Source organism: Aythya fuligula, chromosome 5, assembly GCF_009819795.1.
Source record: "Aythya fuligula isolate bAytFul2 chromosome 5, bAytFul2.pri, whole genome shotgun sequence".
In the NCBI taxonomy this organism is placed as follows: domain Eukaryota; kingdom Metazoa; phylum Chordata; class Aves; order Anseriformes; family Anatidae; genus Aythya; species Aythya fuligula.
Window position 1 is genome coordinate 56,110,939 of NC_045563.1, and position 22,649 is coordinate 56,133,587.

Below are 22,649 nucleotides of genomic sequence, written 5' to 3' on the forward strand. Positions count from 1 at the left end.
TTCTTCCATATGTAATAAAAATGCAAAGACTTAAACTGCTAATGCCAGAAATGCCTGTCAGTGGGGTTTTACACGATGACCTCGTGACCTAGGTACGTATGCAATTATACTGTGGGACAGACCTTCAGCTGATGTAAACTGGGATAATTGACTGAAATTGGCGACGTCCATCTTCTAGTGTTTGGTATCTTCTACATCATATGGATAAACATGCAGTAATTTGCATGTCAAGTAGTAAACAGTATTTTGTTCTTCAGTTTGTGATATTTCTTTTGGAGAAAATGGGATATTTACAAGCACAAGTATCAGATAAATATCAATAAGATATTGCATCAACTCTAGGGCCCAAAGTTTTAGGGTAGTGACTGACTTGGGGTTAAACTTTTTGTGCTAAACATTCACTTCTAATTTATTTTATTGTATCAGTTTTGTGGTGTAGGCATGGTGTTAACAATTAGAGGCCACAAATGGTGCAGCCTCAGAAAATCTTGCGAGTGCTTAATGCATGTTTGTAACCTTTGTTTTCCTATCTTATACTAAAGCAAAGAGATCTGCGAGGCAAATGAAACCATCATGTGCCCTATGTGTGAACGCAATTGCACACTACAAAAACTCAATGAAAGCTGCATATACGCCAAGGTAATTATTAGCTTACTGCTATCATGATAATTTTTGTCTCAAGGTCCATTTTTATTATGTAATGGCAGCCCTTGTTCCAGCAAAGACTGCAAAATGTGTTGTTTATCTACAGAGTTTTCAACCTCTGCAATCCGTGCTTCTAATAAGGGAAAAATCTGAAATATTCAGAGATGACTCTAAAACTTGTTTTACTTTTTTAAAACACTTCCTTCCAAAATCCTTAATATTTTGATCAATTTATAAAGTCCCCTGAGTAACAAAACTTTTCTTGGAATTTTTATCCTACTTTCCCTTAAAATTAACTTCTTGCTTTGTTTTCCTTGGTTGCTTGGTAATTGCAATTCTGCTCCTGCTAAAGGAATTCTCTAGCATTACCTAGGATTTCAATGTGTCTATGGTGTGCTTTGCTTTTTCAAAATAATGCAAAGAGTTTACACAACAAAATATTTTTCTACAAGCAGCTATCCTGCAAGCTTAACTAATCATAAGCACTTCAGTGCAGCGTTAACAAGTGAGTAATATATATTTTGATGTGTGTTAATGTTCATAACACGAAGAGCAGCCTTGCCATTTTTCTTGTAATTCTTTAGCCCATAAGACAAATCTTATTCAGCAGTTTGTATTTGTGGAGCGGTGATTGTCTCTAGGTTGTGGCAATGCAACAAAACTAAGCAAAGTGGAAGAGAAAAATCAATTTTCATTAGATTTTGAAATTTGGTGTTTAGACAGGACTTGGAGTGAAACTCAACATTTCAAAAGTATGTGTGAAGCAATATTTGAAAAACATATCATCTTGAAAAACGATTTGTATTTTTTTAATTTAACTTTCTATTTTTTAATGCAAAATTTTAGAAATGGACAAGTTGTTTTTCATTTATGTTATAATGTTATATAAATATAATATATTTAAGGCCAACCTGTGTTTGATTTTTAAATACTGCTGTAACTTTATAACAAAATATGGCCGCATTAATTTTTGTCCTAGCTTTTTGAACTCATTTCATAAGTTTTTACAATGTGTACTGAAGGTAAAAGCTTTTTCAATTGAAATAACATTATGCAAATCTTACATCCCATCTGAGAAATGTCCCTGGGGAAAATAACATAGGCTCCCAACTTTTCCTGCGAATGGTTTTGCTTTGAAAAACTGGCTGGCCATAGACTGGTGCACAAAAAACAAACAATTTTTCTTCTACTAGGATTTGCCTCCTCTGGATCTCCACCAGTTCGATCTAATCATGTTATGTATGCTTTCTGCATACACGGGTAACATGTACTTCAAAAAACTGATTCTCAAGGGGTAGAGAGAGCCTTCTCTTTGGGAAGGAATACGATTACCATCTGGCCATTTCAATGGCGAAAAAATGGACTTTTTATAACTGAGGATATAACTGTAATGCCTTCATTCACCATGTTGTCTCTAAAGAAAATTACACTGCAGCTTCACTCGTTTCTCTCGCTAGGAAATGTCAGGTTTCCAGAAGGGCTTGTGATCCTGCTGGATGCTGCTGTGTTGTTTGAGTGGAGCAGCAAATACCCAAACGTATGTCAGCAATTCCTCTGTGCCTGCACAGAAAGTAGTGAATGAAAGCAATCTGTAAAGCTAGAGAACTACAGTCTGATTTCAAATACTCCTTTGTACTTTCTGAAGCATCATTAATAATATAAATAGAAGTAACCTATTTGAAAATAAGGCATCCAATCTGCTGAGAAATGGAAATGGCATTTCCTCCTTTCTTTCCTGTACCTGAAGTGGAACTTGTCTGCCTTTCCTTCTGGTTTTGTTGCTGTAGGAACATGACTTATTTATTCATCTTCCCCACACACAAACCAAGGACTGTTTGCAAGAAGCTCTTCCTGTTTCATTCCAGGGAAAGGCATTCATATTCCAGGATGTGTTCTGATCTTTTTTCATTTCTTTGAAATAACCCATTGTGTATCAGTATGCTGAGTTTATTAGAAAAGTGACTTCACTTTGATTGAAGTCACTTTGATCTCCCCAAACCTGCTTATGTCATGAGACCTGTCCCATTTAGACAAGGACTTGGGTTCATATTTCATATTACTAGAACTGCTGTCAGGATTTCCTGCATTAAATTTGCCTTTCTTTCCCAATATTTCCCAAATTTCCCTTTAGAGTAGTATTTTGGATAAAACAAAGTAATGCAGAACAAATCATATACTTGAAATGTTTTTTTCATCCAAGTTTCTTGCAGGGCTGGCAGACAAAATACAAAAGGTGCATTTTTCCTTCTTGCTCCTGCCCGTTTATTTCATCCCCTCCCTTCTTTCTTCATGTCCATTTAAAAATACCCCATTAAAAATGAAGTTTGTAATTTAAGGGAAGGGCATGCTACGTCTGAGTTGTAATCTGCATTGCTGAATGCCGTAACTGTCATTCTTGCCCACGTTAGGTGGATTATTTGATGAGCAGAGGTGACTAGCACAATGCATAATGGCTCTTTGGCTGGTACTGCTCCCAGCACACCTTGCCCTAGGGCCCAGTGTCAGGATATTAAATCTGGGTGGACTTGAAATGTGTGAAGTCATGTGTGATGGTGACAATATCAGTCAGGTGTGCTGACTGGCTGGCACTGAGTCGTGGGGTATTTCACTTCTGCTTGGAGGGCTCTGGTCAACACTTACTCCAACTGCACAGTTAGCCTGTAAGACAGTCAAATCTTAATTCTGAGAGCGGTGCTGAATAGTATAGTCCAAACACCTTCCCTCAAGACAGAGCTATGTCAAGAGCAAGATACATATTTTCTACTTTTAACAATACTAAAATGCTGGGCTGGGTTGGGTTGGGTTTGTTTGGTTGGTTTATTTCCTTGGAAAGATGCACTCTACTGAGCAGAATATCCAAAATCACTTGCTCACGCACATGTATAGTCAAAACTGAAAGTATTCATGAGGTGTACCCTACTGCATTTATTCACCTGTCACATTTTTGGCTCCATACCCATTATGGTTGTATTTTCCTTAATGGAACCATATTTTGACGTATTTCTATGTACAAGTGATCCCACTATAGGATTCGTACAGGGACCATTTTGGATTTATAGATACCTAATACCAGATAGTAAATTCCCATTTCTTCAGAAGCTTAAAAAAGTAAACAAAACAGAAAACTGACATACTGATTAAATCTATGTGGTATTTTCAGTAAATTCTCACAATATGAGAGTTAATTTACTCAATAAGAAATAAGATAGAGACAAAAGCGGTACTGTTTCTATTAACTTTTTTTTTTTTTTGCTTGCTTAAGTTTTCTCTACCAAGTAATCTTGCTCACCCAATGAAGCCAACTTTCTCTGAAAGAATGAAAATCTGTCTGCATGGGCAAGGGCAGCCCTTGCTGGAGCCCGTTAGGTAATCTGCTGGAGGCGGGCTGCCAGCCGCTGCATCCCCAAACACCTCGTGTACAGGATGTTCCTACTGGCCAGAGTAACCTCAGATAGGAGAGAAGGTCGTGGTACAGCCCAGCTCAGTCTGGTTACCTGCCCAGTTCCAGTGGCATAAGGAAGGGTTCCTTTTCATGAGAAAATGATGGTTGGTTCTTCAGCCTTCATTGGAGTCAACACCAGTGAAAGTAAATTCTTTTCAAGAATATGATGTTCTATTCTGAGTTCAGAGAGCAGGAAATAGCCATAAATTTTTTCAATGGTATAGGACAATACATTTCAAAGCAATTTGCTGCACTTTTTTATCATTAGTTATTTATTTTTAACTTCTGGTGATCATCTTTCTAACATACGTCTTTTGACAAGGTGGTTTGCTCTATTATCTCACAATGGTTTGTGCTTTGGGTGTTTCTTTTTTTTTTTTTTTTCCCTCTTATATAAGAATGTGGAATGTATGCTTTGTTTACTAATGCTCAGCAGCACCTTAAACCAACTTTCGTTAGAAGAAATTCAGGCCTGCTGTCCATGTATAAATTACATTGCTGTCCACTGGCAACCTTAAATCTGTTGAAAGTGCATTGATCTTAATTTCAGCTTCTTAGCTACTGTTTCTTCTTATGACTTGAATATAAGAAGCTCTGGATTTTTGTAATATAAATTCTGATGTTTGCATGAGAATTGAGACATCACATTCACTCATTCAGATGCTTAGTGTGTTCCATAGGCTTACAAAAACTACTCCTTATTTTCTACTGGTAAATCTTGGATTTTACAGCAGATAAGCTTATAAGGAAGAGTGAGATAAAAGATAAATCCAACAAAAAGGAAAACATTCACGAAGCGAAATTGCGTGCAATTTAGATTTGCATTTCTCCAACAGTGTTTTAGAATTTATTTTATATTTGTGGAAGTTGAGGGACACTAGCCTTTTAAGAAGGAGAATACGCTAACAATTTTAGAGGCTGAGATTTCTGGATGAAGATGAATATATATTATTCTTACCTGCAGAGAAATTGCAGGATAGCTTAGAACCAGTAGGAAATTAAATCAAAAGGGACATTAAGTAACATGTAGAAGAAGAAAAGTGAAAAGTCTGAAGTGATTTAAGCTTATGAAAATCTTAAAATAGAAAACATCAAATGGAAATTTGACCCAGGATAAGAGGAGAATTCTGGAGCAATTTTTAGCCCGTCTGGACAGAGAGCAGCTCTTACTGTCTCTGAAGCAAGTGCTCTGGAGAGGCTTGAAGTGATAGGCTATAAAAAAACAGTGAAAGAATGGGCCAAACATTGGTAGAAGAAACGTGTGAGTAGGCCTTCTTGCTGTAATGCTTGGCTTTTAAGTTCTGCCATCAGTTATGTACTCTGGGCTTCTTTGGGGCAGAAGTTAAGGTAGCAATATTGCTTGTTCCTGATGTATTTGTTTTCTATTCAGGTTACACATTTGTTTGATAATGGAGGGACTGTCTTCTTTGCTATTTTCATGGCAATCTGGGGTAAGTAATTTTTGATTTATTCTTTTTTTTTAATCAAACTGACCCTTTGGGGGATTGCTGAGTTAAAGGAGATTATAGTTCATAGTAAAACTTAAAGAATGATTTTGTCACACAAACATTTTTTCCTCTTTTCATCAACTTCAATTTCTCTGTACTCAACAGTACGTGAAAGTAATACCTTTTATACCTTTTGTTATTAATGTAATGACTGTCCTTAGTATCTTAAATATCTTTAAGCTCAAATTTTATACCATGCATGTTAGAAGTCTTTTACAGTGGCAAACATATAGGGTAATTTACTGGTCTGGAGTCAGTACAAAAATCAGAGTCTATAGAGAATTGTTGTAGAATAAATGAGAATGCTAATTAGAGGGAAATGAAGGGAAGATTTGATGATAAATGTTTACAGCAGTTTAACTACTTATATTCAAAATCTCTGTCTAAATATCTATTCAATATGTTCATTCTAACATCACACACCATGTCATGGGGCATGAAGTAGGGTGCCAGGACAGGTGTGGTGGTTCCAACATGACATACTTGGAGGAATTAGCTTTCGATTAATATAATAATACTTGGCTGTTGAAAAGTAGGAAAGACTGGTATTAAAAGTAGGACATGATTAATTTTTACCAGTATAAATATTTGTCTGTGCAAACCCTGAGATAAAAACACCAGATCATATAAATACAACTGTCTGAATTGAGGCCAGTGTTTTACAGTTTTAAATAGTCAAATGGCACAAAACATCTTTATTTACATAGCATGTACAAGTAAGGATTAATGATTCTAACTTACAACAAAGGAGGAACATGTTACAAATTTTAGAGGCTGGCCTGGTAAAAATTAAAACCAGTATACAAGCAGTAGTAAAACATCAAAGCACAGCACAAGATAAGCATACACATTCAAACAAAAAATCATAATTTGATCGTTGAAAATCAACGCACTAACTGAAGGGCACGCTTCAGTTGCTTGCCTTGATGATATTTCTTCATTGGCTCCTGATACTGCTGTGCAATTACTGATAAGTAATTATAATAATAATTACTAATTATTAACAATTACTAATTGTAATAATAATTACTATGCCTTGCAATTACTAATAATTTGTTTCATAAACTCCTAAAATACATTGCACTATAGGTGTTAAGGTTCATTTCTATGTAGAGAACACTGGTAGCTTCTTAGCATCTCCTTGTCTCTATCTTTGAGTTCTCCAAAGAGAGAACTCTTCATTTTAAGCTGAGGCCAGGAGCATGAGGAATTTTCGCATGTGATGCTGCGTATGGTTATCAGGAAAGATGGCATAATATGTGCTAATGAAACCAAAAGCTGAGCAGTACGTTTTTGGTCATATCAAGCAGGTGCTTGTGTCTCAGTTTTTCAGTCTGTAACCAGCACGCTGGAAACAATGTTAGAAATCAGGTTCTGATTTAGATAGGAAACATGCAGTTTTCATGACTGACCACTGTAGGAATGGCAGCACTGCACTTAGACACTCAATTCTGTAATCTTTGATATCATTTGAAACAAATATGTGTTTTCATTCATCTGCTGTGTGACTGAAGTGTTTTCTCTGCTTGGTGTGTGCATGCATGTAATGTACTCACAAATCACATGAACGCACATTACAACGTTCCCAGTGAGTTAGTGAAATCACTCCATCAACATTACCCACAGCCTCCTGAATAACTCAAACATTTTAAGATATATGTTACCCAGTATGTATTCCACGTGAGTAGTGTTGTTTTTTTTAATCTGCAATTTGTACTGTTTATGCTATGTCTTTTGTTATGTCATTGTCTTTACAGTTGTGTCTTTTTCATGTTCTTTCTTTCTATGTAGACATTTCTGGAAATTGCAAACGGATAAACAAGCCTTGCAATTGTTTGCATTTTATTGTCATAGTTTTACTTGTTAGCTGGACAAAAACAGCATGTTTTTTTAGAATACCAATATGCATGTCAGACATAATTTCTTTTCTTTCATGTTGAGATAATTATTTCTTGTCTAACCCTTATAAAACTTCATGCATCGTTTCTACAGATCTAGCCTGCAATGCAAACAACAGATCAGTTTTACAGATGAATAGAAGTTGTCTTTCATTCTTCCCTTCAATAGTGTTTCTAACTGCATTGTCATAGTCAGAGGTGAAATTTAGTCCATGTTACTTGGTAATTCCATTTCCATTCTCCCCAGCAAACTTCAGCCTCTGACAAATGCCAATAAAACTAATTCTTTTTGTCTATTCTCTGAGAGAAGTACAAACATAAAGTGGGGGGAAAAAAATGCCCTGAGTCATGAATCAGATTGGAATGATATTTGGAATACTTTCACCTTCAAGCAGTTAAACTGGAGGAGTGGGGAGAGAAGGAAGCAGGTTGTATTGATGCTGAAATATCATTGCAATCCTAGTTGAATTTTGTTCTGTTGTAGTGCCTGCACATTTGGCTAACATTACACAAGGGAGAATTTTACCTGTGTGCTATTTCCCTGTGTTATTCCTGAGAAAGCAAGTCTAAAATCTTCCCAGGAAAACTTCGTCTATCATCTAATTACAAAGCAGAAGACTGCTGCCTGCCTATTAAGTGTCATTGTATCTCATGGTAACAACTGGGAATATAACCCAAAGCAAACATTACGGTTCAGGATGGGATGGTGTCATGTCAGCCATAGGAATGTCATCAGCTGGGCACCCTGTGTTGTCTCCCTCTGCTTTGTCTGCTGTGCTGGTTTGGTCCCCAGGTGAACTTCCAAAGCTTGTATCATATGGTCCAAGCGAGTTGTCTAAGTGGAGAACTGTAAGCGTAATGTGATTATGGTTTATATATTGCTTGAAAGATTCTTATGCCCGTCACGGTTCAGTTCATCAGTCTATCACAGCTAAATCCAGTTAACTTCTTTACTACATATTATGGTCTGAGTAAGGAGAAGGTGAAGGCCCTGACACAAAATCTGAGGATAAAATGTCTTCCCAGGAACAACCACTGAGCACTACGTGGGTGGTCAACTTGAAAAGCTAGTTCCTAATCTGACTTTCTGCTCCTAATTAGGGTTAAGTTTAGTATTATGTATAGGGCTGCTTGGAAACAGAAGAAAGCACAGAGTTGTGTTGTGTGTGGGGTTGCGTAAAGGCTCCCAAAGGGAGTTCAGGTCCACCCAAAGGCTTCCATTGGGAGCACTTTTTGATGGGCGAATCTGGCGACGTGTATGTGTTTTTTAGGGTCCTAATTAGGGTTAGGTTTAGTATTGTGTTTAGAGTTGTTTGGAATGAGAGAAAGCGCTTACTTTCTCTTTGTTAAAGTAATTTACAAGGAGTTATTGGGAAGGAAGAGGGTGGCAGAGAGTTAAGGGGAAAGATGTTTGTTTCAATTTAAAAAAAAAAAAAAAAAAAAAAGGTACTGTCAGTTAAAAAAACATTTGACTGGAGTCGATTATACAATGCTTAATAATTCAGTAAGACCAAATCATTTAAATGACTCCGTACAGAAATTTAAATGTTCTTTGGCAAAACTCTTGTGCTATTTCTTACCTGGGTCATTTCTTGTATCATCATAAAGCCGTCTGTGGGAAAATGATTCAGATCTTTTCTTACCACATATAAAATATCCAATCAGACCAATTAATATAGATCCCAAAATGGCTCCTACTATGACACCAAATATTACTCCTCCTTTGTTGGTTTTCCCTAGGATATAAAGAAAGGAAGAGACAGTTTAATGAGAACAATAAACTGTAAAATCAGATAATTCACTCACACTTTATAGCAGTGGTAAGAAATCTCTAAGGATCTGAAATGCTTTGCAGATTATGACTAAAGCAAACTCTCTGCTGAAATTATCTGCCTTGTAAAGGAAAACAGACATCTGCCTCATTTTGAAGGGAGTAACCAGGAATGGAAGGGGAAAAAAAAAGACCAATGAGTTTGAGTCAAATAACAAGCTTCATAGTTTAACTGCAGAATCAAACACTCTCCTTTGATTTAAAGAAATAAGCAACAATCACTTTCTGAATGCAATTACTTGTAAGAATGTAAACCAGCAGTTAAAATAGCAGCCTCTGAATCTCAAGTGACTAAATTTTAGAGTACCAGTTTTTAAGTATCCAAGGTAAGATATCCAGTAACGCTTTCTATACCTGTTCAATTAGCAGAATAACTGCATTCCTCAAGATTTTCCTCAGATTTCATAAAACTTTTCTTCAAGGTATTCTGTTTTTGTTGAAATTGAACTGACTCTCCCACCCCACTTCCTTTCCACTCATGTTATCTAAATATAGGGAACATTGTAGTTGTTAGGACTATGATAAGATATGAACTATGATAGGAAATGTGGAAGCATGGTACTTCTTCAGTTCTTAGTACAAACCGTACTCTACTAGATATCATGGAAAAGCCTTTCAGTCCTGTGTGAAAAGCCTTGAAAGCTAATTCAGGGCAAAAATTACTGCATCTTGTAATCTCTTCTTTTCCTGAAGACTTAATTCAGAACAGCAGGATAGAAAAGTGCGACGACAGTTTTATGTTCCATTGTTTTCCCACACATACTCAATTAAATGCAAAATGAGTAATTCCTTTGGAAGTATTTATAAGAAGTCATCTTTGGTCACAAAAGTTTCTGAACTTCTGTAAGTTGATATATTATGCATTTATAATGTTATTTCTATGCATCTGCTTTTTAGGTCCACTACTGTAGGTCCAGATAAATGAGCAGTGTCTGTCATTAGGTTTCTTCACTCTTGGAATTGTAAAACAAACAAGCAAACATCAAATACATATTTTTTTAAAGTCATTAAATCACTTTTTATTCTGTCCTCCATACAGATGATCTCAAGAGATGTTGAAAAGCGTATTGCAGGATTGTATGCAACTGTGATTTTATGCTTAAATAATCAAAATGTAAAAAGAGTCAGCTGATTTATAGCTGAATGTGAGAAAACTCCCAAAATACGAGTTTCTGTTTTGTTTTGGGTGACTTTTAGTCTGGACTAGTTCACCTATTAATTCACACAGCTTGTGTAGCATCCTGTTCAATTTAAAAAAAAAAAAAAAAAAAAAAAAAAAAAAAAAAGAAAAATTGATTTCAGAATTATTAGTTTATTAAGCCGCTTTAGTTAGGTGTTTACCTTCATTGGTACCTTCTGGATTAGACGATGTAGTAGAAGTGTAGAATTCAGCTGAATTCATAGTAGAATTCAGCTCTGTAGTATGCTGACTGGTGTTGAAGTTCATTGTTGGACTGTCCTGCTTCACCGTGGGGGATGTCAGAGCAATACTTGTGGGAAATGTGGTGGGATTGATCGAAGAGGTGTAACCGGGGAGTGCTGCAGCCGAATGGGTACCCTTAGTGACTGTGGAGTTGGTTGGTGTCACTGTGGATGGTAGACCAGTAGAATTAGCTGCAGAATTTGTGGTGACTCTAGAAAAGTCACCTGGTATTGTAAACGTTGCTGAAGATGTTGAGTTTCCTTTGAAGTTTGTGGCAGAGTTATTTATTCCATCGTTTGATACCATAGTGAATGCTGAAGATAAATTGGTAGCTACGGTAGTGGACATCAGAGGTGTGCTGGCTGTTTGACTGCTCATCTCTGTTTCTGTCGTTACAGTTGCAGTGGCATTTGTTGGTGCAGCATAACTGAAAACAAAAGGTTTTATGGCAAACAGAAAAATAAAAGTGATTCCGTAGGAGGGCTGCATAGTATTGACGTGAAAACTTGATTTGTTATATAGAGAACCTGCAAGAAAAGAAATTGTGTTGTTGTTTATTATTATTATTATTCTGAGAAACAGAACTACTTGGTAAAGACATGCATAAGCTTGTTTAAAAATAAAAATAAAGCCTCTTATACTGTAGAAACCTCAGTAGTTCACCACATGTTGATGCTGAAAACTTTACATTGAGTATTAATGAACTTAATATTGACCCAAAACTATATTGATTATCAACCAAAGCTTTTTACACAAAAAACTTTCATGCTTCTATAAACAAGCTTCATACTAAGACGGGAATAATCCAAAGCCACTTTGTATACAAAGTAGTACTGATATATATATTTGGGTGGCATGTTCAAGGCAATGTTTTGGTCAGGCAGAAACTCTAAGAGGATACTAAAGAGTTATGCTCCATTGCAAAGACATAAAATTGTTACAATTAGCCCTGAAAATTGATGGGTAAGGTTTTGTGACTCTGGGCAGTGAGTGTCATGTGAATTCTGCCAGGAGCAAACGGAAAGCTAATTCAGTCCAGGAATTATGGATGATGCTGAATCTGTGAAATGGAAGCTTCTTTTCCTATAGAAAACTGGAAGCTTCATATTATACATTATCTTTTTCAAATATATTTAGAACAATGAGGGATATTCATCTTGAAGTCCCTTCATCATAGCAGATATCCTGTTCAGTATATCAGGGATTTGGGGGGTGGATGGGGTGCAGTTTTATGTTTGAGACAGGTTGAGATCATGCTGTTCTTGACTGCCATACATAACCTATTACATGACAGCACAGTAAAAACTATAGATAAGTTGTATCTTCAGCTTTGTTAATTAACTAGGTGTCCGTGTATGTGGGTACTTTACCATCTGAAGAAAGGAGATGTACACCTGAGAAAAGTAGCTTTATTTCCTTTGTATTCAGCCACCCTTCCTACTGTCTTGCACTTTCTCCTGTCTTTTATTATTATTATGTATTTAATTATGCATTTTCACCAGGTTACTTTGTTTGTATGTTACGTGGTCAGGGCAATGGAAAGTAACTGTAAATAGCAGTCAGCCGTGGATAATGCTATATCAATGGGTAGATGGTAATTACTTATCATGTCAATGTATCTCAGTTTGTATCTGTTCTTATTTCTTTTGTGCTCTATTAAATGCTTTCTGAGTTTTGTGGTGAAAGTGGTACCATTAATTACTTGAAATGCATGTGCATTTATAAAATGTTGCTTAATCTGCGTATTAACATTTTGATCCTCTTCTCAAAACTCCTTGTTTCTTAAGTTAAGGTCTCTTAAATGGCTGGGAGAATCTATGCTCATTAAACATATGCAACTTATTTAGCAAAAGATAAGAAAAAATGGAACTTCTGTTTCAGTTAAACTCAGGATAACCACTCTGACCCCAAATGAGCTAACCAAAGAAAACCCCTCTGAAGTTCAATAATGAGCCCCAGTTATATTTACAATTTGAGTGATAGGCTGTTAGCTGGTTATGAAATGTTGTGCAATCTGAATCAGATTTTTATTTGGTAGTACTAATAATAGCTACAAAACAGTGAAAAAAATAGTTAATATTTAAAAGTTTTCAAACACTCTTTCATTTTGACAGTACTCTTGTTTTAAGTCAGTGACATGATCTTTCCTTCTTTGTATTAGGCAGCAAAGTGAATTTTGTCATACCTTGTTATCCCTTTGCTGTAACTTAGCTATGTAGGGGAATTGCACTCAATTGACTCTAGCTGCAGTTTTCATTTGTAGAGCAGTGTACAAAGGAGTCAACATCCTTGCTGAACAAATTATTAGTATTTTTTTGTGATCATCTTTTTCTTTGGTAATTCTGCTTATGGGGGACCAAAACGGTGAAACCTGCTTACTTTGAATATTGTATATCGTATCTCTAAGGCTGTAATGAATTGTGCTTCCTGGAAACCCTTTGGCTTGTAGTAATTAATTCTTCTTTTTTGAGTATAATGTTAATGTTCATAAAGTTTAGACAAACCCCAAAGTTCCCTGAAGATGCTCATCCGCCTTGGAGCTTAATATGCGAATAGCACTATTCCAAAAACAGAGCAGTACTGTAGACTAGTCAAAACTTGCAGAAGAGCCCAAACCTTAAGTTACCTCATCAAGTAAGTGTTTAAGGAAACTATGAATAGATAGTGGTTTTTTTTGTTTTTTTTTTTTTGTTTGTTTGTTTGTTTGTTTTTTAGGAAAAAAAAAAGTCTCTCCTTTTTGATTTACTGGTGCTCACGTTAATCAGTACCAATTCAGCTGAAATCAATGCAGATATTTATTTATTTATTTTTAGCAGGATGAATGAATTTTTTACATGAGACAGTCACCACTGTGTTTCTTTACTGGATTTTTCACTCTTCACATGTTGCTTTGTTGCTAGAGTCAATTTGAAGTTATTAGTATATGTGCATGCACACCTATGCTCTGGAGGAAGCCCTGGTCCTCTTCAAGTCAAGTTTCCTTGTGACTCCCCTGGGGTCACGCACTTCACCGTGAAGGTTACGTTGATATTGTATCTGGCTTTTTCTCCTGAAGTAGGTCAGATTTCTACTGAATATTTCTTCCACACATTGAAAAATATATCTTAATGCTTATGTGGTTATTTTCTGTATATATTCACTGGTATTGTAAGTATTTAAAAATAGATTTTTGGCATAAGTAAAATCGCAACATGTATTTTATGAATATGACAACCCAGCACCTAACAGAGGTAGGTGTAAAGTGTGCAAAAACTCAGCAACTATTGAGAAAATAATCACTTAAACTTCTTACGGGTAAATAATATAATCTTTAGAACTATAAACTCAGAGCATCTTTTTTTGCATGTCAGTAAACTGAGCCTTGTACTTTTTTCCTCCCTTACAGTAGGGGTTAGTAAGTACTATAATTTATGTAGTAAACAATAACATGATGAGCAAATTATTAATGGGTACTTCTTTGTTTCTTGTGGTCTGGAGTAGAGCGTTCGGATTTGCAGAGCTTGTACATGTACTGTGCTTTTTAAGGTTCACAAAAGCAGATTTTTACCTTTACTTAAAAAAAAAAAAAAAAAAAAAAAAAAAAAAAAAAAAAAGATGGAACAAATATAAAGCTAAATATTAAGTTTCTCTTCTAGAGTTCATCTTCTGGATGGTGCCAGAAATGTGTTGGATATTTGTTCCAGTGTCTCTTTGCTCTGAAATTGATTGCTTTCCGAGGATTAGATATTTCTAAATATATTAAGCAATGAATATTTTTCAAGCTTAAATGTATCTAAGTATTGAACTCAAAAAATAATTTATAACTATTTTGTAAATTATAAAATGGAGTATAAATACTGCATTCTACAATTTGGTTAACTTTTCTCTTCTGTTAATAGCTAGCAACCTGACATGATATATATGTACTAGCAGAGCTGCTTAAGTGTGCATTGTCACTAAAAAGCACGAAGAATAATAGACCAGCAGTACCTTTCCTTGCAAAAATTTGGTCTAAGTTAGCATGCACGGAATACTTCCTCCCCCCCCCCCAATTTAAAATGGACTCTGAACTGACTCAGAAGTACGCTCCACATAGAATATGGCTGCAGCAGTACCTAGTGCCTTCCTGACCACTATATAAAATAGTACTGTAGTTATTAATCCGATTCACTACTAATAAGCTTTAAAAACACGCCTTAGACTTACCTTTGAGCTCTCTAAGATATGCAAGTCCCTGTTGAAATACTGCTGTGGCACAGAGTGCAGTTGGTCTGGTGGGAACACTGGAGTGCAGGTGCTGTCCATGTGACAGTGTCGCACTTGTCAGGAATGCACAGTACAGGTAAAGTTAGGTGGGGCAGTGCTTTTCTGAACACAACAGAGCATTTGGGAACCAGACTGAACAACTTCCCCGTTGTCATGTCTGAGCTCTATCATTACAGAGTTCACAGAAATTGCAGTATTCATGGTAAAGTGGGTAGGCAGTACTTGTTGCTTAATCCTTTGGAAGCCTTTTGAACCCTTTCAGAAGGGCGACTACTTTTTTGTAAACTGTATTGTTCCATGTACTATACAAATAATAATTTATCAAAAAATAACTTATTATCACAGGGTTTCCTACTGTACACTCTGTGAGAGGAAAACTGAAAAAAGAGGCTTCTACAAAATAAAGCAGAAAATTAAGAAAAGTATGCTGTTAGAAAGTTGTGTCTATTTTAACTTATGTACTGATTTAGCTTATCATTTTTTTTATTCTTTTGCTCGTTGTGTGTATTTGTTCTAGACTGGTATGTGGTGTAGAATGACTCAGAAGTGTTTTTAGTATTGCGTTACTGCTTGAGTGGAATGCCGTGATGCTGTTATCTGTATCCACTTTAAATTTTTAAAGAAGCAAGTGCAAATGCAGTTTCATAACTTGTCATCAAGATATGAGGATATGGCATATAAAGGAGATAGTTATATAGAACAATGAATGGCATTTTCATGAAATACTGCAGTGGACAAGCGGAAGGATTTCTGTGAATGGATCAAGATCTACCCTTTAAATTAATTGTCCTGCACAAGGTTAACAAGGTCTGTTAAGAGGAGGGTGCACAGGATCTGATCCTATGAGTTTGGTTTTCTTTGGACTCTAGCATTCCCATAAAGGAGATTTTCTTCAGTGTGCATCAACAAGCTTCAAATTTAAATTTCTTGCTTGTCTGGGTGAATTTACATCTAACAGATTGATCGGGATATGTGAAAACAAACACCACAGATTTCTGCCCAAATTTGTATCTTATGCAGCATTAACCAAATGACAAGTGGTATTATTAGGGTCAACAGTATGCTTCCCGCTAGCACAAACATTAATATTTTCATAGGCACATGGTTTTTGAAAATAGCAAGACCTTAAAAAGCATTAAAAGGGCTCGGGTTCTGTTGAAATGTTACAGTTGTGTGAAAGTCTCTAGTACTGCCCTTGGTTTCAGCACTGGGTGTGTTAGGGTGCGCTCTCTCTCTTATTTGTTGACAGTTCAGTTCACCTCTTATGAAAAGTAAAAATTGTTTGCTTGAGTGACTTAAAGAATAATGGGGAGGTGCTCTGTTTGTGACTCAGTTCTTGGCTAAGTGTCCTATACCTGCAGCGTGGTGCCAAGATGCTGGCCTTCCCTCTGTTCCTGGAAGACGAGATCTCCTGCAGTGAGCACAAGTGTTAACAGATGCAGAGCTGTGGCCATCTGGAGACAGGGTGGTTTGGGGTACTCCAGGCATGGGAGATGAGACTAGGCTGTCATTCAGCTGTAACCTGCATCTATGAAGTAGCAGATTCAATTCTGAAGAGTGTGTCTGCGTGGTACCAAGTTTGTAGGACTGCTTTTGTTGCACATATCTGCTGTCAAGGAGCCCTTCTGATTAAAACTGAATGAGGAGTGGGACCGAATTTTCAGAAAGGACCTACGTGGCCATGGGCAAGCTCTGTAGAGAGGCAGTGGAGATGGTTCCCTTACTCCTTACTAAAAATCCTCTTTGCAATGACTTTTTTTTTTCTCAGGGAAACAAGCACACCATTCATCTTGACACAGTGACTTTTAGAAAAAAGAAAAAAAAATCAGAGACACGTTCACATAGTAGTCTTGGGTTCTCCAGATTTTGTTTTGTTTTATTTCTCCACTATCTTGTTCCCATTAATATCATTTAACAGCAACCGTTTGTCTTTTCTTGTTCTTGGCAATGTCAATTTTTTGTTACACTTAAGATTGTATCAAAGCACAACCACAATCTTTCCTGCCTTTCTTAACCAGCAAACATCATCCTTTGTCTACTGGAAGATTACAAACTGAGTAAAGCACATGCCTAGAGGTTTTAGTTCAGTACAAGTACTGGTGGTGTAAGGGCAGTAAACATAAGGTAATTGAAATAAGAATTGAGAGAAAGTTTTATAAGTGCACAACTGACAGAACTGCAAACTGTATTGCAGAGCCCTAAGTGAGTGTGCCTAAAAAGTAATAATAATAAAAAAAAAAAAAAGAAACACACATCACATATTCCAAGATTTAAATTTCAGAATTACAATAGGAGCTGTAAAATGGGAAGCAGTGTGTCTTGGGGAAAGCAGGAGAGGCACCAGAGAATGTGTTCTTTAGGGAAGTAGAAGCTCGCATATGATCTTCTAAATTGCCCATTACCCGGAAATGTCAAACAGCCAGATTAGGCAGAAAGAAGCTCTGCCCTGTCAACGCCTTGTTAGATCAAGAATGTTCTTGTCTTGCTGTTGAGATGGTTGGATTAGTCATCTGTTGTATGTCTCGTTTGTCTACTGAAGAAATGGATAAAAGTCAAGGCTTGGCATTTCCGAGCTGCGAGCTCAGGGGAAGGGATGAGTCAGTAAGAAGTGCCTAGCAACTGGGGACTGGAAGGGCTCGATTGCAAGGAGGTCTGACAAGGTGACGTTAGCAGGGTAATAGAGCGAAATAAAGGCAAGCCAGGAAACATACACACTTCCTCTAGAACTGGGCAGTTGCTTGGTTTTGGTTTCTCTGTCTCTAAATGGGCTACTTCTTTAACTTCTATTACCTTTGGTTGTAACTAAGTGAACAACTTAATTTGTGCAATTACAAACATATCTATTCTGGCAGAAGACTAATGGATATCTTGGGAATGCTTCTTAGAGCAGGCTGACAAATAGAGGACCATCTAACACTGTTTAGCAGAACGTGTTGGTCTTTTTCAGTCACATAGAAAATCATTGTTTGTTTTCTGTATGCCATAGGCTTACATTGCTCCTGAGTCCTCATAGAGTGCATGCTGGGAAAGGATTTTTTGTGCACAGCTGTGGGTTTCGTAACATTTCTGAGTCTCACACTGTACTTGTTGCGATAGCATTTCCAAGGACAGTGAAAAAAGGCTATTTTAACCATAGATTATTGAAGAATTGTGCTGCTTAATTAAAAAAATCATAGAATGGCTTGGGTTGGAAGAAGGGACCTTAACGACCATCTGGTTCCAACCTCCCTACCACAGACAGGGATAACTCCCACCAGACCAGGTTGCCCAGGTCCCCATCCAACCTGTCCTTGAACACCTCCATGGATGGGGCATCCACAGCTCCTTTAGGCAACCTCTTCCAGGGCCTCTCACTGAGTAAGAATTTCCTCCAAACTTCTAATCTAAATCTCCGCTTTTATAGTTTAAAATCATTCTCCCTTGTCCTATCACCATCTGCCTGCATAAAAAGCCCTTCTCAGGAAGGGCAAGCCCACATTTTATAAGGAATCCCACCAAAACAAGGTGTCTTACCCTTTTTAGCTCTTGTTCTCGTAGTATTTCTATGGTAAGGAATAGGCAACCTCAGTGGCAAACTGCATTGTTTGGGAAACTTAGAGTTATTTATTGGTTGTAATTATTTTGATAGAAACTACCAAAACCAACATGAAGGATATATTTATGATCTTATGGAGATAAAAAAATATTTATTTAAAGAAATATCTTAAAGGTACACCAATAAAAAACTGGTATAATTGTGAAAGAAGCATCATTGTCCTTACTCAGAACAGATAAATCAAGATGAAAATCTAGCTCTGCATTAATAGATACCATTGTGTATGCTTATTCTTGTTTCTTCAGAGAAATATAAACTGTACAGTATATTTTGAATAAAATTAAAGGCAAAATAACCTAAAAAGGGTGGTAAGTGCTTCTCTCTCAAGTGCTTATACAGCAGAAAGCAAGAAAAAAATATATAAATTATTAGATGAACATTGTTAAATAATTTTCCAATATTAACAATTATTATCTTGAAGAAGAAAACTTTCAGTTTTCTGATTCTATGGGAAACCAGCCAGAAAATGATTAAGGAAAGTTACCATGTTACATATCTTATGTATTGTTGATTTTCTTGAGATCTGCATGGCCTTTCTTTCTTTCTTTTTTCCATAATTAAAATGCAGTTCATTTCCACAGCTACAGTCTTTCTAGAGTTTTGGAAAAGAAGGAGAGCTGTGTTAACCTATGATTGGGACCTCATAGACTGGGAAGATGAAGAGGTAAGACAAAGCAGAAGTAAATCTGTAGATCTTGCAATGACCACTATTTAAGTGTAAATAACAACATACTGTATGCCAGTAATCTGAATTTGCCATTCAGATTGTATTTGCATTTATTACATGAGTTGTAGAATACACCAGTGTACTTGAGACTATACAAGAATAATTGTGTATTCTGAGACTAGTGTTACAAATACTAAATATTAAACATGTCCTTTGAAAAACTGAGCACAAATCTTTTGTTTGTTTGCTTAGCTTGCAAAGGTTTCTTGAACAATGATGATAAACCCAGCTGTAATAGCCATAATAATGAGGTGGATCCTTGAAAGAACAATTCAAAGTTTCAGCTTTGGCAAGCCCAACCATTGAGGCTCTAAGTCTTGTGGAGTGATTGATGTCTGCAATGCACATCAGTATATTCTGGGAAAGAGGAAAGAATGTTTATGGTTTTCCTTTCTGGGACACAAGGTTGTGAAGAGGCACAATCTTGTAATGAATAGGGTGAACAGACAGCTCAGTTCAGCCACACATCTGGGCAAGGATGCCACAGTGGAAGTAAACTAGACTCCTGAAAGTGAAATGCTGCACATACAGAGGACAGAAGCTATGACTGATGTCAGCTCGGATCCTTACAAGATTCTGTGGTCTCTGGTACTGAAAGTTCCTAATCCTCTCTAGAAATAGAACCAGGACGAACAAAGGCACAGAGAGAAGATTTTAAATCCCTCTGAGAGGCATAACTTATTCATTTACATTCTGCTATCAGCATCAGCACTGGTCAAATGATTCTATTTGCTCTATAAATCACTAGTGAGTATAGCTGTAATGTGATGTAACTGGTGATTCACATGCAGCATAAGTCAATAGAGACTGTATCATGACTTAGTTTATGACTTTCCACAGACTTGTTGATACAAGCTAGGGGCTTTTAATAAATGGTTTCATGTCACAAAAAGTACCATCATAACTGACATCGATTTATAGTTTTGTTATCAATTTCTGTAGAGAAACAAGTGTTTAAATACTATGAGCCATGATCCTTTTAATACTCTCACATAGTAGGGAAGGCTTGTAATGTTTCTTTCCTTCATTGGTCTCTGGCATGGTGTCTGAGCATTTTCAGAAGAGCAAATTGTTTGGATATTTGAATTGGAACACTATAAAAAAAGAATTGGTATCAGTATAAATTTCTTATATCAAATATATGTCTGATTTGTGATTGGTGACATAAATGGTTCAACAAGTGGAATCTCTCTTGTCATTCCAGGAAGAACTGCGCCCCCAGTTTGAAGCTAAGTATTCCCAAGTGGAAAGAGTAAATCCAATCACAGGAAAACCTGAACCTTTTCAGCCTTTCCCTGATAAGCTCAGTCGACTGATGGTGTCTGTCTCAGGAATATTTTTCATGGTAATGTTTAATAATATTGGAATTATTGTAGTCTTTAATCTTATCTTGATGTGGATACTAATGAATGCATTCCTGAATATTAGTGGATATACGTAATACCAGGAAAACTGCTTCGCTCAATCTTACTGCTTGTTGAGGGATATCTTATTTTTAAGAGATGTAATATAGTTGCATTGTAAAAGCACAGCAAAGAAATACTGGAATTCAGCAGCTTAGTATTTTGGTTCTCTCAAAGTCTGCTCACCAAAACAAATTAGAGTCTTTAAAACACTTGTTAATTTATTGAGTCAGTAGAAATTACTTCAGATACGTTTTTCTTTGTTCTAATTTTTCTATTCATAAACATGTATCTGTAGATTTCACTGGTCCTCACTGCAGTGTTTGCAGTTGTTGTGTATCGTCTGGTAGCCATGGAACAATTTGCTTCCTTCAAGTGGTATTTCATCAAGAAGTATTGGCAGTTTGCAACATCTGGCACTGGAGTCTGTATCAATTTTATGATCATCATGTCACTCAATGTTGTAAGTCCAATTCATTTAAAGGAGGTATTAATTTAAAAGCAATTTATATGTTACTGAGTTTACTCTATATAAGAAGTATGCATATCCTTGTCTATTTATACAGCAGTGTTCAAAGCTAGTATTTCAGGGATTTTTTGCTCTTCTAATATTGCATGTGTCAGTGTTTTTCTCTACTGCCTACTTAATTTATCACTACACTTCTTTGCTTATGTCACCAAGTCATGCTCATACAGAGTACTTCTTTCTACATTTGCTTTTTTTTCTCACATCACCTTTTGCAAAAAGTCACTTCTCCATATGGATTTAAATTATTTTCTTGAAGTAAAATCTTCTTTTTTCTTTTTTTTCTTCATTGACTACTTCTGAATTCTCCCCTTTCTTATTCAAAATGCCTAGTCCTAGAAGGACTGTGATATATGATCTCGGTTTAAGCTTTTCCTGTTATGTAAACCACAGCTTTAATCATTGCTTATGGAAGCACGTTGTGCATTGATATAAACTCTTACTTCTTTAACTGCAAGAGCATGTATCATTTTTCTATTCCTGTGTAGGCACAAATATGTAAGACAGAATAATAGCACAGCAAACAATGGCTTTCCTTTCTGTTAAGGACACTGCATACTTAATGCAGTAAGAAAGCAATCTTCAAAATAGAGCTGTCATATATTTACTTCTGTTGTTACGTATGATAATTCTCTGTCATAGAAAGTTCATTCAAGTGAACAATCAGACCAAAATTATGGACAAAGCTAAGATGTACAACCTTCACTGTCCTGATAACTTGATGCCACAGGGCAACAAAACAGCTATGCTGTGATGTTTTTTTCATTCTGCATTTGACATCACAACATACAGGATTCTCTGTACTTACAATACCTCTTATTTCTGCGTTAGGTGTACGAGAAGGTTGCCTATCTTCTGACAGATTTAGGTATGTACATCTTTATTACTTTCTTACTAGCAGTGATATATATCTTCATACTTTGATAAAATAGTTTTTTTTGAAAACTTCATCTATGCATACTAAAATACTGGCATTTCTGTTAGCATATTGGTAATATCAGAGAAATAAATGCCGTGATGACTTTGTTAAGGAAATGACACAAAAGAGGAAAAAAAAAAAAAACTTTGTGTTTTAAAGTGTAAAATGAAAAAATTGTTATAACAAAAATCAAAACATTTTCTTTGTTACAATACTAAAACAGGTTTTTTTTTTTTTAGTTCTACCCAAATGCTTTGTCATTTTTTTAATTGGAATTTAACTATGGAAAAATTGTGTTAATATAAAATTACATGGTTCAAGATAAAAATGTCATAAATTTTAAAGTAGCTCTAATTCTGTAACATTATAAATTTATGCTAACACTTCTCTTTGCTTTTTATAAAGCTTTTGATGTATAGAAAACAAGAAATTCCAGACAGCATTTAAAATCTCCTACTATATGAATGTTATCTTTCAGTGTTTCTTC

The 22,649-nt window shown here is 36.1% G+C and overlaps 1 protein-coding gene across 5 annotated transcripts in view; it reads left to right on the forward strand.

Moving 5' to 3' along the window:
- ANO3 (anoctamin 3) overlaps nucleotides 1–22,649 on the forward strand; it is a 206,469-nt gene that overhangs the window by 167,180 nt on the left and 16,640 nt on the right. For all 5 annotated transcript variants that reach the window (XM_032187907.1, XM_032187908.1, XM_032187911.1 and 2 more), the window contains 6 exons: nucleotides 543–639; nucleotides 5,478–5,538; nucleotides 19,169–19,251; nucleotides 20,519–20,659; nucleotides 21,016–21,180; nucleotides 22,075–22,111. In XM_032187907.1, the coding sequence (XP_032043798.1) occupies nucleotides 543–639; nucleotides 5,478–5,538; nucleotides 19,169–19,251; nucleotides 20,519–20,659; nucleotides 21,016–21,180; nucleotides 22,075–22,111 (584 nt within the window). The remainder of the gene's footprint in view (nucleotides 1–542; nucleotides 640–5,477; nucleotides 5,539–19,168; nucleotides 19,252–20,518; nucleotides 20,660–21,015; nucleotides 21,181–22,074; nucleotides 22,112–22,649) is intronic.